This window comes from Pseudorasbora parva, chromosome 25 (genome assembly GCF_024679245.1).
Source record: "Pseudorasbora parva isolate DD20220531a chromosome 25, ASM2467924v1, whole genome shotgun sequence".
NCBI classification, from domain to species: Eukaryota; Metazoa; Chordata; class Actinopteri; order Cypriniformes; family Gobionidae; genus Pseudorasbora; species Pseudorasbora parva.
The window spans coordinates 8,916,620-8,936,075 of record NC_090196.1 but is presented as its reverse complement, the minus strand read 5'-3'; the positions used below and the strand labels follow the sequence as shown (position 1 = coordinate 8,936,075).

The following is a 19,456-nucleotide window of genomic DNA, read 5'->3' as shown; positions in this document are numbered from 1 at the left end:
TCTTAGAAAGTGCAATATAGAGATGGCACTGGGAAGAACCCGATGGGATGTGTAGTCTGGTCTCTACTGATCTCTACATCCCAAACAACAGGTTACTCTGACAGAAGGTCCTAATCAAACTTTCATTGCCCTCTGTTTGTGTGTATAATTTATTCAGTTTTCCCTCGCTGTGCCCTAGTTCAGTTAAAGGGGTTACTCAAATGATGGCCTAAATTTGAGCATACTTTGCTCATCCGTGTTAAATTGAAACTGAAAGATGTACTTTAACTCATTTCTGGTTTTGCGCAACTACACCTAACACATTTCCTGAAAATGACAAATAGATTTTCATTGTATATGCAAAACTGCAAAATGTTGTCATCATTTACGCACACTCGTGTCATTTTAAAACCAACTTAATTTCTTTTTTGGATGAAGAATATACTTGCATTTTTTTAAACTGAAAGGAATAGTTCCCAGAAAAATGCATATCCTGTCATCATTTACTCAACCTCATGTTTTTCCAAATGGATTTTACTGATACCAATTTGAGGTTGGACCACACTTGCCAATAACTGATTAATCGACCGATAGTTTTTAAAATTGATACTGGATAAAACATAACACTGAGTAAAATAGCGCTGAACTTTATTACAATAAATAAATAAAAAACAGTACTGTGAACCATGAAAATGTGCTCAATTTCTTATGTAGATATGAATATATTAAATAAAATAAAATAAGTTCTAACAGAAAAAATCTACAGAAAAAAACTAAACTAAATACATTGAGTACTACACTAAAACATTAAAATATTACAAATAAATGTTTCCTTAGCTATAACCTAGAAACATGTGGTTAACAAGGATGTATTAGCTTATTTAGCTAGCTTACATGAACTAAATGCATTATGTAATATACATTTTACAGCATGTATTAATATTTGAGCAATAAAAGTGTACCTTAATCATTCATGTAAGTTCATAAAACTAATAATGGATAATACTTCTACAGCATTTATTAACCTTACTTAATGTTAAAAATGAACTATTATTGTATCATATTAAGTGTTATCATTTCATATTAATCCAAATAGTTCATTTTTTTAGAACACTTGGCGGTTTTCTAATCAAAATAACAAAATATGAATTGAAATTGTTCATATTTCTGTCTGATATCTCACGTTAGTTGTTACATTGTTTTAACTGCTTGTTTCAACTAACCGTAACTGTTAATGTTAGCGTCCTGTCAGCATACATACATACTGCTGTTCTTTCCCTGCTAAAGCATTATAATGATTTGGAAACATGTACTGAAGTGTTCTGTATTCATAGCGTTTCCCTTTCGGTGCTTTAAAAACGTATCAGATGTGTCAGCGCTCTGGCCATCGCTCTGTGCAGCGTTCAGTGAAGCGCGCAGCCTCACATGTTAATGTAAACAAAGTAAGTAATGGCCTCTAGATGCCGCTCTCGTGCTATATAATGCCAGCAGACCCTCGTAGGCTACTGTGTAATGACAGTACCCTTCTCAGCCGCTCCGCAATGGACGCAAACCTGAAAAACTATCGGTATTGATTTTTGCCAAAAACCGAATGTTCCACCAATCAGATATCAGATAGCTGATTAATCGGCCAAACAGATGAATCAGTCGACCTCTAATCAATACCCATTTCTGACTACAGTCAAGAGCAGGCTGTTTTTGTGCATGTACCTTTAAATGCAAATGAGCTGCTGCGTGCCGCCCCATCCACACAGTTCCTACCTCGATCAGATTCACTGCCAAATACTAGCAAGACATCTAAAAAAAACAAAAAAACATTTTTTTTTTCATGAGAAAAGGCTTACAAAAACATACTTGCAGAGAAAGGCTTACCATTGGCCAAGCACTGTCTTCTCTTCCATATTTGTTTTCAATCCTTAAATAAAGATTCATTCACTCGCGTTGCAAGCGGCAGAAGTTAAAGATTTCTCAACTTTTAAAGCGCCAGCGCAGGCGTCATCCAATCAGATCGCCGTATGCAAATATCCTACAGCAGACGCTAGCCAATTGCATTCATTACTGCTCCGTGAACCATTCAGACGCAACTCCCGGACCACTACGTGATATTCTTCCCGCTGTCTGCGCTGTTTCTGGATTTAATGTACTTAACAGCTTCGAGCACCTGCACAGTGCACTGACAACAACTACACGGGCAATCGCACTCACACATACAACCAAATCGGCATCCATTTCGTCTCACAGACTAGCTGTTAAAAAAGGCGCTTTTTTGTGTTGTGTTTTGGTCCAAGCGGCAAGTTAATGTGATTGGCTGTTGTCACTATGACGATCGCGTCAGCACCCAGCTTCAACCACGCCCTCCGTCAAGCGTTAACGCCTACGCCCCGTGTGAATGCGGCGTTAGGGTGAGTCATTGATGACATACATTTAATTTTTGGGTGAACTAACCCTTTAAACACAGGAAAAAGTCAGATTTTCAAGATATGTCCCCTTTAAGTAATATACTTTGCTATTATCTTTAAGTGATTACACTTGTTACGAATTTTACATGATGGATGATAAAACTGAACTCGATGTATATAGAGCGCAGATTATCATAAAGCATTGAGGGTGGGTTTTTAAAATTTTCAATGTAAAAAAAAAAAAAAAAAAAAAATTACATTTACCCCAATGTTTTGTTTGGCTTTGAAGGATTTAAGGGAGTAATAGGCATAATTTATGAACTAAATTCCCTGCCCTTTAATAGCTCCGCTGTGTGTTTGAGAGCGTGTGTGAGGTTACTCATTAATCGTCCAGCACTTCAGTGTTACTCACAGATACAAGGTGCTGGACTCTCACAAGTTGCAGTCACCATTGTGGCAAGAAACTTAGTCTTTTCATTAATCATTAATGCTGCAGAGTGCAGACCCACCTCTGGTGATCTTGAGTTGCACCTACAGCCCCAATGACAACTATTAATAAAACTCACACACCCTGGGACAAATATAGTCTGTCTGGTGATGTGCTGTCATGGATGGCTGTGACGGTTGTGTCTTAAAGTGAGCCTTTTAGTGTGTTATCTGATCGGTTGCAGGAGTAATGAAAGTAAGTCAACCACAATAAAATAATGCAAAATTAAGAAAGAAATAAGAAGTTAAAAACACATGTGCAAAGTTCTTTTTTGTACTCCTTTTATTCCTTTTTTTTTAAATGTTCATATCCTTTGCTAGAAAAGTTTTAATACACAAATAAATGTGCATACACTGTAAAAAAATAAAAAAAAATAAAAAAGGCACATTTTGAACTTTTGCAGGACAATCAACTTGGATGTTTAAGTTATTTCAACTTTAATTATGTTAAACTGACTAAAAAAAATTAGTTACATCTTGTATAACTAATAAAAAACAGTTTAACATTTCTTAACTTAGTTTGATGAGTTAAAACAATGTAAAAACATACGTTGTCATAACTTATTGAACATGCAATTTTTTACAGTGTACTTTTAGTTTTTGTCTTAATTAATTATTTTGAATTTCAAAAATGTTTGAGTGGTACCACTCCTGATATAATAATGTCATCAAAAGAGTTAAATTCTTTAAAATAATTTTTTTGGGGGTTATATTTTAAGGCTTGGTCAATTTTGACCGTGAAGGGAACAAGTGTGACCCTTAAACGAAGAGGACCAGACTGTTTTAATGACATATAATGCCATTTTTGTACAAGTTAATATGATTATTTAGTGTCTAAAGGAAAACTTTGTAATATACTTTAATTAAAAATTCTAATTAGTATTGTAAAAAAAACACTCATTTTTGGTATAATGTGCAATAAGCTGAATAAGTGTCCCATCTCCCATTCACTTTAAAGCCAGTTGCGCTCGCACCATGGCGGAGTTGCTATTTGCATGGAAGAATATAGCCGAAAGAAGCGGAATGACTGAATGCTTCTCTGGTTTTCAGACCAGCACACCCATGGGCGAACAGATAGGCATGAGTGCATTTTCTATTTAAACAACGTGGAGCCGGATGTGAAAACGACGTAGAGCTGAAACTAGCAAAAAACACTTGTGTTGCCGCATTGCACCGTATATGATAGGGCCCTGAGTGTCAAGGTCAAGTCACTTAAAATGTCTGATATTTTTTATATTGTTACAGCAAGGCCAAGGTTAGTGCACATTGTAAAATGACATGATAATTCTCCAAAAACATAATGTAGATTAATTATTAATTAAAGGTGCAGTGTGTAAATTGTAGTGGGATCTAGCGGCGAGGTTGCAAATTCTATCTGCTCACCACTCACCTTTCGAAGCAGATGGAGAGAAGCTACGGTGGCCAACACAAGACAAAAATGTCTTCAAAGACAGCAGAGAGTTGCTAGCACATATAAAGAAGTTTGTCCAACGTTTGCATCATGTGTGTAGCCAAAATATAGTTCCCCAAAATAAAAATTGTCATCATTTACTCACCCTCACGTCATTCGAAACCTGTATGACTTTCTTTGTTCCGTGGAACACACAGGATAAATAAAAAAAATGTTAGACCATGTTGAAACTTGAAGTGAAACCCACAAAATATCAGTTATCAGATAAAAGCTCAGTGCACTGCAAGCTTGGGTCTTATTTCAAGTGCCAGAATGCTTTACATATTTCATAGTTTATCGCCTTTGCATTTCTAGGAGAGTTTGTTCACTGAATGCTAAACAGTGGAAGATGGGAGAGTATTCTTTATTTCTTTAGGATAAATTCTCCTGGTCTCTGGATCTTGGATTACCAGAATCCTAAAGCTGTGACACACCAAGTGGACAGTTGGCCAATGATAGGCCATTGTTTAGTGTCTGTCAGGCTAGTTTTTACAGTATGTTCTGCACTAGTCGGACCCCCATCAGTGGCTTTTTGGTCGATTATATATGTTGAATTAGTAGCGGAGCCCGTTAATGAGAGAGTTTATTTAATTCCTCACAGGATTTCTCTAACATAATACTATATACATTTAAATAAGATGCAATAACTAGAATAGTTATTGTGCCCAAGAAGAGCATGATATATTTAAGGCCACATGTTATAGCAAGAAGAAACTATGCTTCTAACCACAGGTCAGGCCATCCTTAAAAATATTTTGGTTTGCAGTAACAGTAAAAAATTTTTAAAAAAGGGTCGGTAGGTAGGTCTATATTTTTTTTTTTTCAAATTTTAATACAAAAAAAAATGTACATTTTTGGTGATGGTGATTACGTAATGAATTTAAACATATCGTGACATCACTGACTGGGTCTTCAAGCCGTGCCTTCGGGCGTGTAGGCTAATTGCAGGCTATATAGACCACAAACAAATTGAAATATTTGTCAAAAACATGTTTATTGCATAAATTTCAGGTGCATTCTTTAAGAAAAGGGTCCAGCCACCAGCTAGCTGTCATTGACTCAAAGCTGTCAACCCTCCCTTTTTTTCCGGGTTTCTCGCGTATTTTAGTTCTTTTCCCGCTGTCTTCCCGTTTTAGTATTTTCCCGTGATATGTTTCTTATTTTTATGCTCGATTGTGTAACTCAGAACACGCAACTATCTGTGTCTCTGAAGTGGCTTGCACTTCTTGCCAGACCAACGCATCTGGTGATATAGACTAGTGCATTTGAATATTAAAAAGCAAAAAGTTGTTTTTATGAATTCAATTAATTAAGTAGCTATAACCAGCTATTCAATCAAGAGCAGTGAGTGAGTCCTTATCTTTTGTTTGACAGACAGCAGTAAAGGCTACTGCCCCTTTAAGACCTAATACAGAGATATGCATCGTCTTTCTCAACTGTATAAAGTTCTCTTAAGGGATATAGACTGTCTGATGGATACTCATCAAGAACGACATGTTGACATACTTTTTGTGTGAGTTTATCCGTTCAAACGCAAGACTTGAAAGAACTCAATATTTGCGCGCTGTGAGACGTGCGCGCGCTGCGCACAGAGACAGATCTTCTCTCACTGCAGAGTTCTCGTTCGCGTCTTCTGGCGAATATACTGAGTGATGATGGCGAAAATGACTGGTCATACGGCAGCACTCGCATGCATTGAACACAGTTTACAAAGATAGACCGTTTTGCCCATGTTTTCTTTTATTATCGCTGTTGTAGTGCACGTGTATCCATCGACAGAACCATACATAAAGCATTATTTTTCAAGTTACAACCAGTGCCGCCGCTCCCACCATGCGCTGGGGTCGAGCAGAACACACGCTACCCATAGCAACGCGTTATGACAACGACATTTCAGACTGACAGAGACAAGATAAACGGCTTTTCCGCCATTTGTTACTGTTTTGTACACGTTGTTATATTAATTATAATTCAAAATCTGTTTTATTCGCCACAATATAGTAATGATAAATGTTGAGAGCGGCACTTTTGATTCATTTTCAAAAAGGGCAGGGGCTCAAACTAAGCCCTCCCTTCTGCAGTGCACTTGCCTGGTGTGTGTAACGTGTCCATGGTCCTGACTCCTGTCACACAATGCGGCGAAATCTCCGACAGGGCTTTAACAGTCTAACGTTACAGTGAATGAGAGTATGAGCCGAAACGAACGCACGTGCAGGCCATAGTGTGACATCCGTTAACCATAGTGTAAACATAGATGACGTCACAGGTTTTTCTATAAACGAAAGAACGTAGCCTTCGTTTGTATGGCCCAGGCAATTTATACATTTATAATACTTACTAAAATATAATTCATATTATTTTATTACTGTTGTATTAGTTGTTTGAAAAGTAAAAAAAGAAATTGGTCGGTCTTAAAGCCAATTTACAACCGGCAAGTCGGTCGGACTAAAAGGAAAAAAAAATAAAAAATTGAGTCGGCCCTAAATTGACAGGGTCGGTCGGGTTACGGCAAACAAGAATATTTTTAAGGATGGCCTCAAGAGCAGCTGTAGTTCCCCCTGTCTTAATCTGATTTTAAAGAGCAGTTTCACTGTCAGCAAACAATGAGTTGAAACCGTCAGTAATACCATAAAATAACATTATAATACAATAGAATTAAATACAAAAGAAATCAGCTATTTAGCAATTAAATGTAAAAATCCAACTGTCTTTATTGAAGAGTAGTGAATGATTTTCATTAGTTGTTTGATTAACATTAAAGGAAGTCTGTTACGATTGTGGCCAAAACTGGTACTGCAATCTCTTTCAAATGACTGTAGAGCGGTGTATCCCTCTTCCCCTCCCCCTGACTCGAGGTTGCCAGATTGGCTGCAGGATCAGCAGAACTGTTTGTAGATCTGCAGCTGTGGTAACTAGAGCAGATCTGGCAACCCGAATGCCCAAACACTACCGACTTTGTGATTGGTCGATAGGTGGAGGGCGGAGCTTCAGGCTAAAACACATGTCAACATCAGTTGAGGGCTGCAACAACTTTTAAATGACAATGTCCTGGCCGGACTACTCTTGTCAGTGATATAAGTATTTGAAAATAACATGATTTCTTAATGTCTCGTGACACATCAGGGCCATTTTATGATTAATTTAAATACATTTCTTACATACAGTTCCTTAAATGACAGACAGCAGCAGGTTCATTAGGCCACTGTCACTGGAAAGCCCTATTTGGATAGGATTAGTTTTGCAAGGGTAAATAGTGTTAAGTAATTGTAACGGCCAATTCACACGGGATAAGAAATCTCAGTAAAAATAGCAAAAGTGGGAGGGGGTGACTCAATTTATGCAGCACAGGGAAGCACGATCTTTCAATTATAGTCCCGGGTTTCCACTGATACAAAGCTTAATCACTGAAGTAACCCTTTGACCCTCTTTTTGATCTGAATGGTAAGCAGAAAACACTTAAGGTTTGCTACAGACTTGTCCCACCACCTATAACACAATTGAATGCTTTTTCAAGCACCTCTATACTTAGAAAAAACACTGAAAACTACTTTTAAACAGGAAATGACATAATATTTACGTATTTACAGCAGGCCTATAATTGTAAAGGTAATTGTTCCGGACCTTTTTACACAAGGTAAAAGTTGCAGAAATCTTTACTGAAATTGTATGTAATGATTACTGAGATGGCACGTTCAGACTGGACTAAAATCACTGAGAAGCTCTGGTAATAATTACTAACAAATCCTGTAGGAATATGGCTTAAAGGGTTATTTCACCCAAAAATGAAATTTCTTTCATTAATGACTCGTTCCAAAACCGTAAGACCTCTGTTCATCCTCGGAAACCAGTTTAAGATATTTTAGATTTAGTCCAAGGGCTTTCTGTCCTTTGAATGTAAGTGTATGCCCACTTGCTGTCCACGTCCAGAAGGTAATGAAAACATCCTCAAAGTAGTCCATATGTGACATCAGTTGGTTAGTTAGACTTTTTTGAAGTGTTGACGATACATTTTTGTCCAAAAATAACAAGAAAATACGACTTTATTCAGCATTGTCTTCTCTTCCGCATTTGTTTTAAAACCTCAAATAAAGAATCAAATGGTTGTGAATCAGCAGATTGATTCGTGATTCGTATCGCTAATGTGACGTGATTTCAGTTTGACACGCGATCTGAATCATGATTCATGACCGTTTTGATCTTTATTTGAGGAACACGGAAGAGACCACATTTGTTTTCAATCCTTAAATAAAGATAAATAATGAATCAGCTTGATTGATTCATGATTCGGATTGTGTGCCAAACTGCTGAAATCGCGTGACTTTGGAAAAAACCGAGCGGCTGGAGGCGTATCGTGTGGGCGGAGCTAAAGAATGACGAGCGCAAAGCGGTGACGTCTTCAAGCGTGGAGAAACCCATGGCTATCGATCTCCGCTAATAGATATATGATCCAGAATCATTCGGAGGCTGAAATAAATTGAACAGGAGAAACAGCAACAGCAGGACGTCCGTCTCTGTGGTATGTACTGTATTTAGTGGCCTGTCAACATTTGTGTGTCTTTACTCGCAGTTTATGAGGACATGATTCGGTTTATGGACTATTGTATGCGACTAAACCTTAGCAGTAGCAAGCAAAACGGTTTTGCACGTCAGAGTCAGACTAGTGTAACGTTATACATAGAACAACAGTGGAGTCCGTTAGCGCATTTCAATGATGAAGCACGCGATCGTGTCGTTTACTGATGTTTACTCACGCGACGATAGCCAACAGCACAGACATTTGAAGCAGTTTTACTCACCGGCTGCTTCAAAAGCAGGACCGAACCTTTATCGCTGGGACCGCTCTGTCAAAAACACACTTCTTTGGTATGATTTGGTGAAGTCCTGACAGCAGTGAACGGTGGAGATCCACTTTGCGATGCGACTGAATCGATGTTGTGAAGCTTCCCGTCATTTCTGTGTTCAAATCGGTTCAAATGCAGCGCTGCCTTCTCGGAATGCTGTGCTGAAGCGTTGAAGTCGCTCGACGTCACCCATAGGAAAAAAAAGTGGAGCGCGGCGCGGACTATAACGACATAAGTGTTCACGGACGACTGGATCTGCACCTGAGCGAGTGTTTATGGGCGTGCATTTCCTCTCTCGCTCTAGTTACGCGCGCGCACTCTACCGGGAGAAGAGCCCGTACGGCCCATACAAGGACCTTCCGCTCTGTTCACGTCAAGTCGAGCCATACTCGAAAAAAAAAACTCTCCGAAACTTGTGAGAAACCGGAAGGAGTATTTTTGACACAGAAATACTCCATCAAACGTCCAACAATAGTTTTTGAAACTTCGTCCATGTTTAGGATGGGAATCCAAGTCTTTAACAGTGTAAAAAGCTCAGTATGCATGAAACAGCATTTCACCCCCCCACCCCCTTTAAAAAAGTAATTAATGACTACTTAGGGGCCAATCAAACCTATTGAAACCGTTAGTGTTCCTATTCTCCTCCTCCTCCTCCTCCTCCTCCTCCTCCTCCTCCTCCTCCTCCTCCTCCTCCTCCTCCTCCTCTTCCTCCTCCTCCTCCTCATTCCCTCCCTCTAGCGCCAAAATGTAAAAATTCCAAATTTTTACAAAAATTCCAAAATTCCTCACCATGATGTCCTTCCAAACCTGTAAGGCCTTTGTTCATCTTCAGAACAAAAATTAAGATATTTTTGATGAAATTGTGAGAGCTCTCTGACCCCTCTATAGACAGCAATTTAATTACCACTTTCAAGGTCCAGAAAGGTAGTAAAGACATTGTTAAAATAGTAGGGCCGGGACTCGATTAAAAAAATTAATCAAATTAATTAGAGGCTTTGTAATTAATTAATCGAAATTAATCGCATTTTAATCGCATATAAATATTTGACCTGAGAACAATGAGAAGTAATTTTTCACATGTATGTTTAGTATACCATTGAATAATGACTGAATACATAAGCTTAATCAACAAAATATAGTTTATTTATTTGACCTGAGAACAATGAGAAGTAATTTTTCACATGTATTTTTAGTATACCATTGAATAATGACTGTATACATAAGCTTAATCAACAAAATATAGTTTATTTATTTCAGTCCAGCAGACCAGCGCAATGTTTGCCATTAAGTTTAGCAAAAGCATACTTGTGATATTTGAGGCTCCATGTAATGTGGTGATACGCAAATTCCTTGTTGTATAGCTTGCACACAACCCTGCTCTTGACGACGCTTCCATCCTTTCGTTCTTTCATTTTTTAAAACAAAATTTCCCATCCACGGGGCCAAGCAAAGCGGTCTCATCAGCTTCTTCGTTCATGTTCGCTCATGCCCTGCGTCTCAATCAGCTCCCTAGTTCCCTAGTCAGGGCACTGATCAGGACATAAGTCAATGGGCTGACTCCCTGATCAGTGCCCTGACTACTGAACTAGGGAGCTGATTGAGACGCACCCATGTTGTTGTCGTGACTCCGGAGCGCTAGTTGGTGTTCCAGTATAATCGGTCCGTCGAAACTGATTTATTGAAAAACGTTCCGCGATGCAAAAATAAATGCGGTTATTTTTTTATTTTTTTTTGCGTAATTAACTAATTAATTAATTAACGCGTTAAAGTCACGTAATTAATTAATCTTAATTAACGCGTTAAAGTCCCGGCCCTATAAAATAGTTAATGTGACTCCAGTGGTTTAATCTTAATTTCATGAAGCGACAAGAATACTTTGCACAATTTTTGGCACAAAAACAAAAAAAATTATTTAACAATCTCTTCTTGTCTGTCCAGTCTCCTATGCTTTTGACCCATTTTTGGGTGAACTAACCATTTAATTTTGGCTGTACAGGAGCTCTAAAATTAAAATAGTGTCATTGTTCAGCTAAAGTCAGTGCTGTGTTGATTCAGTTGCAATGTAAAGATCATCAATTATTAAATTGGTTGATTCCATCTATAAAGCAGCTCTAGAGAAAACAGTGATGTCATCGTCCTGCTCAGTTCAGTTCTCATACAGCATCAGTGCAGCCAGATCAATAATATCCTTGAATATCAAGTATCCCAAACTAAGCAAGCCAGAGGCGACAGTGGCAAGAACCCAAACGCCATCAGGTGACAGAATGCAGAAAAAAAACCTTGGGAGAAACCAGGCTCAGTTAGAGGTCCAGTTCTCCTCCGGCCAAATGAACAAACACAGTGTGATTAAGATTCAGGCTGCATCACATTTCAGAAATCAGTTTGTGGATCAGTAGCATTCATAATATTACATCCATGAATCCTATAATAGCCACACCTTAAGTCCTGAAAGGGATCTTTGTTGTGTTTATACAAGAATGGAAACATCACTGATCATGAAGCAGTGGGAGGTTTGTTTGTTTGTATTGATTGTGTTGCTGGTTTCTCCTCAGGTGTGGCGAGAGGTTGAAGAGGTGTGAAGGAATGACTGAATATAAACTGGTGGTGGTGGGAGCTGGAGGCGTGGGCAAGAGCGCTCTCACCATCCAACTCATCCAGAACCACTTTGTGGATGAATACGACCCCACTATAGAGGTAACGTGTCTGTGCCTTTGTACATTCAGTGATCTCAGCTACTGATATATAGTTTCATCTATATAAATATGCTAAGGATGCTGATACACATAATCAAAAAATTACAGGTTGTTGTAACTGATATAATAATTTACCCATTTAAGCTATTTCTGCTCATTCATGTATGCTAAAATCTTTACTTTTTAATTCATAAGAGAATAAGAGACTGAATGAGAGGGTGCAAAAAGACCCAGATACACTTTTTTTTTTTTAAACCACAATGATTAATATTTAACCTGAGGAACGCACCCGCATGTTTTGTTGGATTTTTCCTCATGACAGTGTAAAACAACTTAAAATGATCATTTTTGGACTCACAGACATGAACGATATTTCTTTACAAAGCTTAAAGTGTTTTATTTATGTCCCCTCAAAATAAAAAAACTAAATGTTGTGCTTTTAGCTAAATAAAGAAAACAAACAGGATGCCCATTCTCCCTATGAGGTCAATTCTGAAATGAGTGAGAAAATTTGCCACACAGACACGACAGATATCTCTTTATAAATCTTGGAATGTCTACTTTTAAATTAAGTAATTTATATAAAAGACAAATATTCTCTGTTTATGTAATCCATTTGAAAACAGCGAAAGGTACAGTTCCTCCAGCGCCGCCTCATTATTTGTAATGTGACCACACCCATGCGCGCGCAAAACATTTCACATGCAAATCGTCCACGGGGAGGGAAAGAACAGAACATGATTTTAACAAGAATTTTTATGTTAACTCATTTATATTAGCATTATTGATGCATAAACTTCACTTTGTATGCTACTATTTGAACTATTGCCAGACTAAATTGTGTGAAATCAACAGAAACATGTTGAAATATCAAATAGGTAGGCAACCTTTCAATGCTAAAAAAAGATACATGTATGATATGGGGAAATTTTTATGCTCTATAATATATATATATATATATATATATATATATATATATATATATATATATATATATATATATATATATATATATATATATATATATATATATATATATATATATATTATATATATATATATATATATATATATGCGAAATAAAAAATGTGGCGCGTTCAGCCGCGCTGTATATCACGTCAAATATAGTGCAAAAGAAACTACGACGAACATGCAAAATCGTATTTCTGTAATCTATTATAGCATGAAATAATAAAACAAAATGTGTTTAAGGTTGCATCAAAACTGTGTGAAAATATTATGTCATGTAATATAGCAATACATTTAAGGCACAAGCTGATATGTAGGCTATGATATGATTTTTTAAATTAACAAATAAATGTGAGCACTGCATTTATACTGAAAACGCTAATTTTGCTTTAACTTGTAAAGTATACAAACAACAATAGATAATATTTAAATGCACAAATAAAATGTTGACTTCTGGCCTTATGTAATTTAAATCAATTCATATTCTTGCATATAGGGATTCAATAGAGAACACATTTTCCTTCACTGAGTTAAATTTTTGACAGAACTGTTGCAATTATTTATTTTGACAACTACTAGAAAGTTAAACTTTCAGTCTTTACTTTTTTGGTTGCAAGGTTTAAAAATAGTCTTTATAGACTAACTATATAAACTGTAAAATTCAATGAAGATTGAATAATTTAGGCTATGTAGTTATCTGCATGTCTCATCTATGAAAGATGCAACAATGGAGAACAAGCTAAGCTATTGGGTTTTTGAGAACCAGAACCGAGCTGACTAAACAAGTTCAGCTATAACGTAAGCCCCTTGTCTGGAGGTGGGGAATAACACAAAGAAATTGTCAAATTCACTCATTATTCCATTATCTAATTCACTATACTATCTCAATTACAATTAAGTACAAATTAACTATTTGTTGTTTTAATGTATGCACTAAAACAGTCCAGTATGTAATAGTCAAACAATTTTTTATGTTGAAATAACATTTCTGTGCCACTCCAGAATGGTTGCTGGCCCTTGCCCGGCCACCCCTATAAAAAAATTCTGGTTCCGCCACTGCATGCACTGCTACGCTGAGGTAACCACTGGCTAAGCAACGTTGCGTCTTTTGAATGCTCAAGTTCATTATTTTAAATGTAGACACGCGACAAGCGCGATCAAATAGAGAGACTAATTAGTTTTTGTTTATCTTGCCGGTCCCCATTTACACTTTTGCCCTGAATGTCTCTTTTGCACTGCATTTTTTCCCTCTGTTCTATGTGTTGTTTTCATGTGTAAATCCAAATATCAGTCCCTCCAGTTTTTCGCGATTCCGTGATCGCTGAATACAATGCAAAATCAGAAAAATGTCGCTTTTTTTTGCGATCCTGCATAATTTGCCATTTCACCGCAAAATAAATCACAAAAAAATTATTTTCAATAACAAAAAATAAAAATAAATATCTAACTGAACTATCTCTAATTTATTTAAAGCTTTAATACATTGTTTTCATGAGGATTACAGACTTTGGGGTGCTTGCACAGTGTGTCTGTAAAAATGAAAGTAAATCTTCCTCGTCTGCCATCTCGTCTCGCATAGGCCTAAGTGCCAAGGACCGGACGAATTGATTACTTAGATGGATGAATGACCAAATAAAATAACACTAAAAAAGAGTTAATAAAAGCGTTGTATACCACAAACTCAATTCGCTCATGACACACGGACCAATGTCAGACTGGCGGAGGATTGTTTGCCGGCTGTCAGTGCTCGCGAGTATACAGATCTGTTTTTATATAGGCTTATGCCCTTGAACAATCATAATCAAATACACCCATTATTATGTCTAAATGTCCGTCTTGGCAGTGTCTTGAGTGAATAGGTTTGGGAAGTGTGACAGTATAGGCTATAGGCTAATGGGTCCGTTTATTAGCCTGTAGGCAGTAATCTTTAAAGTGAAAGCAACCACAGCATATAGGATACCTATCAAATAACAACCACTGAACAAAATAAAAAAAATAACAGTAGCCTGACTTAAACGATAAAAAAAGACTTTTTGTATTTATTTATCATTGTATTTATTTGTCCTCATGTCATTTGTTTATTAGTTCTTATTTTACTGACTGTTTACTTGATTAATTAATTATTTGAGAACTTTTTATATAAGGCAATTGTTTATTGCTGTATTTACTTTTCCCAGATATTTCCCACCCTTAGCGATCATGTTATTAAAGCTAATAGTACACCACTGGCCTTTTTGTGTAAGATACCAAAATAAACAAGATTTGTGCATTTTGTTTGTTCTATTGTTGTGTATGACTATTGTGCATCTAACATAATACATAATATGGTAAATGTGGTATCTTAATTATTTTAAAAAAACATCGCAAATTTTTTCGCACATTTCTGGAAATAACCTCCACAAAATCAGTCATATTGATCGCAAAAATTACAAAAAAATATCGTTAAAATCTTGGAGGGACTGAAATATACACTACAATTCAAAAGTTTTTGATTTTCTAATGTTTTCAAAACATTCTTCTGCTTAACAAGGCTGCATTTATTTGATCCAATACAGCAAAAACGGTAATATTGCGAAGTATTTTTATAATTTAAAATAATTCTTTTATATTTGGAAATATTTTTAAAATGCAATTTATTCCGGTCTTCAGTTTGACATGATCCTTCAGAAATCATTGTATTATGCTGATTTGCTGGTCAACAAACATTTCTTATTATTAGGAATGTTGAAAACATTTGTGCACAATTTATTCTGAAATATCATGTGAAGGATCATGTGACACTGAAGACTGAAATAGTGATGCTGAAAATTCAGCTTTGACATCACAGGAAATACACTTTACTGTGTATTCACATAGAAAACATTTATTGTAAATTGTAAAAAAAAAAAAAAAAAAAAATCACAATATTACTGGTTTTACTATTTTGGATCAAATAAATACAGTCTTGGTGAGCAGAAGATATGTGTTTTTTTTAACCATTCTAAAACTTTTGAACAGTACTGTAGGTCTAAAGTCTTTATGTAAAGACAATGTATAGTCAGATTACTTATTTTAAAAAAAAACGTGATTTTGTGAATAAGCTACAAACAATACATTCAATCATTAAGTCTCCTCACATTCATTCTCTATAGTTCCCTCTGTTCCATTCCACATTGATATTCAGGGCGGAGTCGTTGATGCCTCAAAGTGTGAATCTCAGCATAATTCCTGATGATCCACACCCTCCCCTATTGTTTTGTATGAAAGAGTGATAAAAATTGTCTTCACGAGAAAAAACTCTAGGCAACTTTATCCAGTTTTGAAAAACCTTGTGAACAAATGTTTAACGCATTGCCTGATTTCATTAAATTAAAATTTTAGTATTAAAAAACTACGCATAAACATGATTTTTTTCAAAACTACAAACTTTTATCTACATGTGGATGGATTTGCTGGGAAATTGCAAACATAATAATTTCCCTGTGAATTTCAGATCACTCCGGCTTCTCTGACATATTTATGATGTATAATGAAGATGAAAGTTAGTTGTCAAATAAAGCAAAATATTGACCATGCAAAACAGTCTGTAATAAAACCTAAATAAACGTTTGGCTTGACTTGACACTAATGTTATTTAAAAGTGACCCAAAGATGGCTTTTTACTTACTCAACAGATAAAATATATTTTTAAATTAATAAATAGCCATGTGGTTCTGTAACAGTAGCGTGAGTTCATTATATAACATTAGATCTTATCAGACTGGCAGTCGTTATGTCTAATTTTAACAAATTTTAATGTTAACTTTTGTTTTATAATTTATTTTAAAACATCTGTGTTTCCAATAAGTCAGAACAACAGCATAATATATGGCACCTGCACATATGATATCTTCTTTCTAGATTTCCATGTTTGCGCCTGTGCTGCAAACCACATCCATCTGCACAGAGCAGAGATGAAGCACAACCAAAACAATGTTCTTTTGCAAAGACATATGCAGTTTTATTATTTAAAGGGCCAAAAGTTAGGTAGTGTAGCTCTAAAAAATAATTAACTTGACACAAAATAAGCATTAATTTATGCTTACAATCTAGACATTTTATGGATACGATAACAGTCACAATATCAGATTTTCACTACATAATTGTGACCAAAATATTTTACGATTACGACATTAACGATAACTAGATTTCACCGCACTGGCCTATAACTGATTACCCAACTGATTCAGAAATGGATACTGAATAAAAACAAACTACTCAAAGTAAACTAGTCTAGTGCTGAATTTTATTTTTAAAAAAACTGCTCAACTGTGATCATGTACTGTACTTAATGAAATAAATATATAAATATGAATATATTCATAATTATACCTTGATCATTCATGTTAGTTCATAGTGAAATGTTAACTAATGTTAACAGATATGACATAACATTAAAAAAAATGTATTTGAAAATGTTGAAATTGGTGATCTAACAACACTTCTATATCATTTATAAACTTTAAAGGTACCCTGGAATGAAAAATTGAATTAAACTTGCCATAGTGAAATAATAGGAGTTCAGTACATGGACATCACATACTGTGAGTCTCAAACACCATTGCCTCCTACTACTTATGTAAATCTCGTGAATCAAAAACACCACGGAAAAATAAGTGAATCTCAACATAAGGCCAACTGTGACGCAAGCGTTGGGGGATCATTTATATCCAAGCCCCCACTATTTGCATCTGTCCGAACATGTTCATTGTCAGGCTGAACTGGCAGAGCGAATCATTGGGACTGCAGGTAAACAAGACACTTGAGGATAGCAAAAACGGCAGCTCTCATGACACATATGCCATGTTTAGGCTGTGCAGGGGATGTGAGGACTTTTCATATGTCAACAGTCATGGTTGAGGTTTATTATAATCGATACTACACCAATTTATTTCAAAATTGTTCGTTTGTTTGGCCCATCAGCGTCTTAAACTAAAGAAATGGGCAACTATATTTCTGCAAGCAGTAAGTAGAGATTTATCCACTTATTGACTGGCGGTTTAAACAATTTCTGATTAAATTGAAAGTTTCTTAGAGAGACCGCATTCTCTAGATAACGCAAGATGCTAGTACAGTAACAATAGGAAACACCAAGTACCATACAAAAATAAATACTGTGTCTAATGACAAAGGGTAATATTATTTTGTATTACAAAATACAACCGTAGATACTTTGCTTACAGATCGTTCACTCGATCCTTCTAGCAAACGTCACCTTTTCCCCCATATAAGAGAAAAAGGCTATTTATTTTATAAAAATAAGAAAAAAGTTATAATTAAGTTATATATTTATATTTTTGAAAGCTGAAGTAGGCCTATGATGTTTTTGCATGCTTGTATTTCAGATTACTACGTAGCCTACTTTGTGACCAACGTTATATAAACAATATCGTTGAAGAAAAAATACAAGTCTAAAATGTAGGCTGAATGACACTTTAAGCAGAACATATCAAATGGAGATTGATAAAATGCAGCTTTCTTGTTTATTGTTGTTTTCAGATCATCCGCGCGCGAGAGAGAGAGCTTGCGTGCATATGGTTGCCAGATTGGACATGTTTAGGTAAAACAACGGATAGTATACATGTTCTTTTCACAGAAAAGCTCTGTTTGGGGGATTTAAATTACTCAAATCTGGCATCCGCAGGCACGCAAGCTCTTTCTCGCGCGCGGATGATCTGAAAACACCAATAAACAAGTAAGCTGCATTTTAGCAATCTCCATTTGAGATGTTCTGCTTAAAGTGTTATTCAGTCGCTCTGTGTTCTGTCAGGACTCACGAGCCACTTCGCTAAACGGCTGAACTGCTGTGAGCTGTGAGAGGCTGAAATAAGCCAATCAGAGCAGAGCTCAACATTAATATTCATGACCCTTACAAATAAGGCAAAAACAGAGCATTACATCCAAGGGACAATTTATAGGGCTGTAAAAAGGACCTGTAAAACTGTACCTGGACAATTTTTGACCTTAAATAAGCCACATACCCTCTATGTAGAAAAACGTAAAATATTGTTTCAACTCATTATAGGGCACCTTTAAATGTGTTACAGTGACGATAAAAGAGTACTGAAATCGAATGTATTTCTGATTTATTAATGTTTCTCTCGGCTGCATGAAGATTTCAATTTGCTTTCTCACGTCACTAGCTTTAAATATGCAAATTCGCTTGCAAACGAATGCATAAAAATGACCAGCTGGATAAAAACTAATGAAAATAAATGGTAATAATCGTGACATTAAACATTTGGGTCGGAATGTGCTGTTGTCACATTGTTTTAACTGCTTGAGGTTTTATTAATGTCAGCGTCCTCTCAGCCTCGCCAGCAATTTAAAATTATATGAAAACATGTACTGTATACATACCATTTTGTTGTCTAGGTTTTAAATCCGCATCTGAATTGTCCTTCTCTGCAGCGTGCAGTCTCACGTGTCAAAACAAACTCCATGAGGCGTTTGATTGTTTTTATTTCGCCTCTAGAGGCCACTCTTCACCCTTCTCAGCCATTCCAACAATGGACACAACCTGGAAAAACTATCGGTATGACTTTTTGACATTGTCATCCTGGAATATGACCATGGTGTGTCTTCCTACATGGTGATTTAAATGGATCATTGGATGCAAAA

At 36.2% G+C, this 19,456-nt stretch overlaps 1 protein-coding gene across 1 annotated transcript in view; it reads left to right on the top strand.

The window, feature by feature from the left end:
• Positions 1-19,456, top strand: part of hrasa (HRas proto-oncogene, GTPase a) — a 47,414-nt gene that overhangs the window by 8,503 nt on the left and 19,455 nt on the right. The window contains exon 2 of the mRNA XM_067436290.1: positions 11,708-11,849. Coding sequence (XP_067292391.1) covers positions 11,739-11,849 — 111 coding nt within the window. The 5' untranslated portion in view covers positions 11,708-11,738. The remainder of the gene's footprint in view (positions 1-11,707; positions 11,850-19,456) is intronic.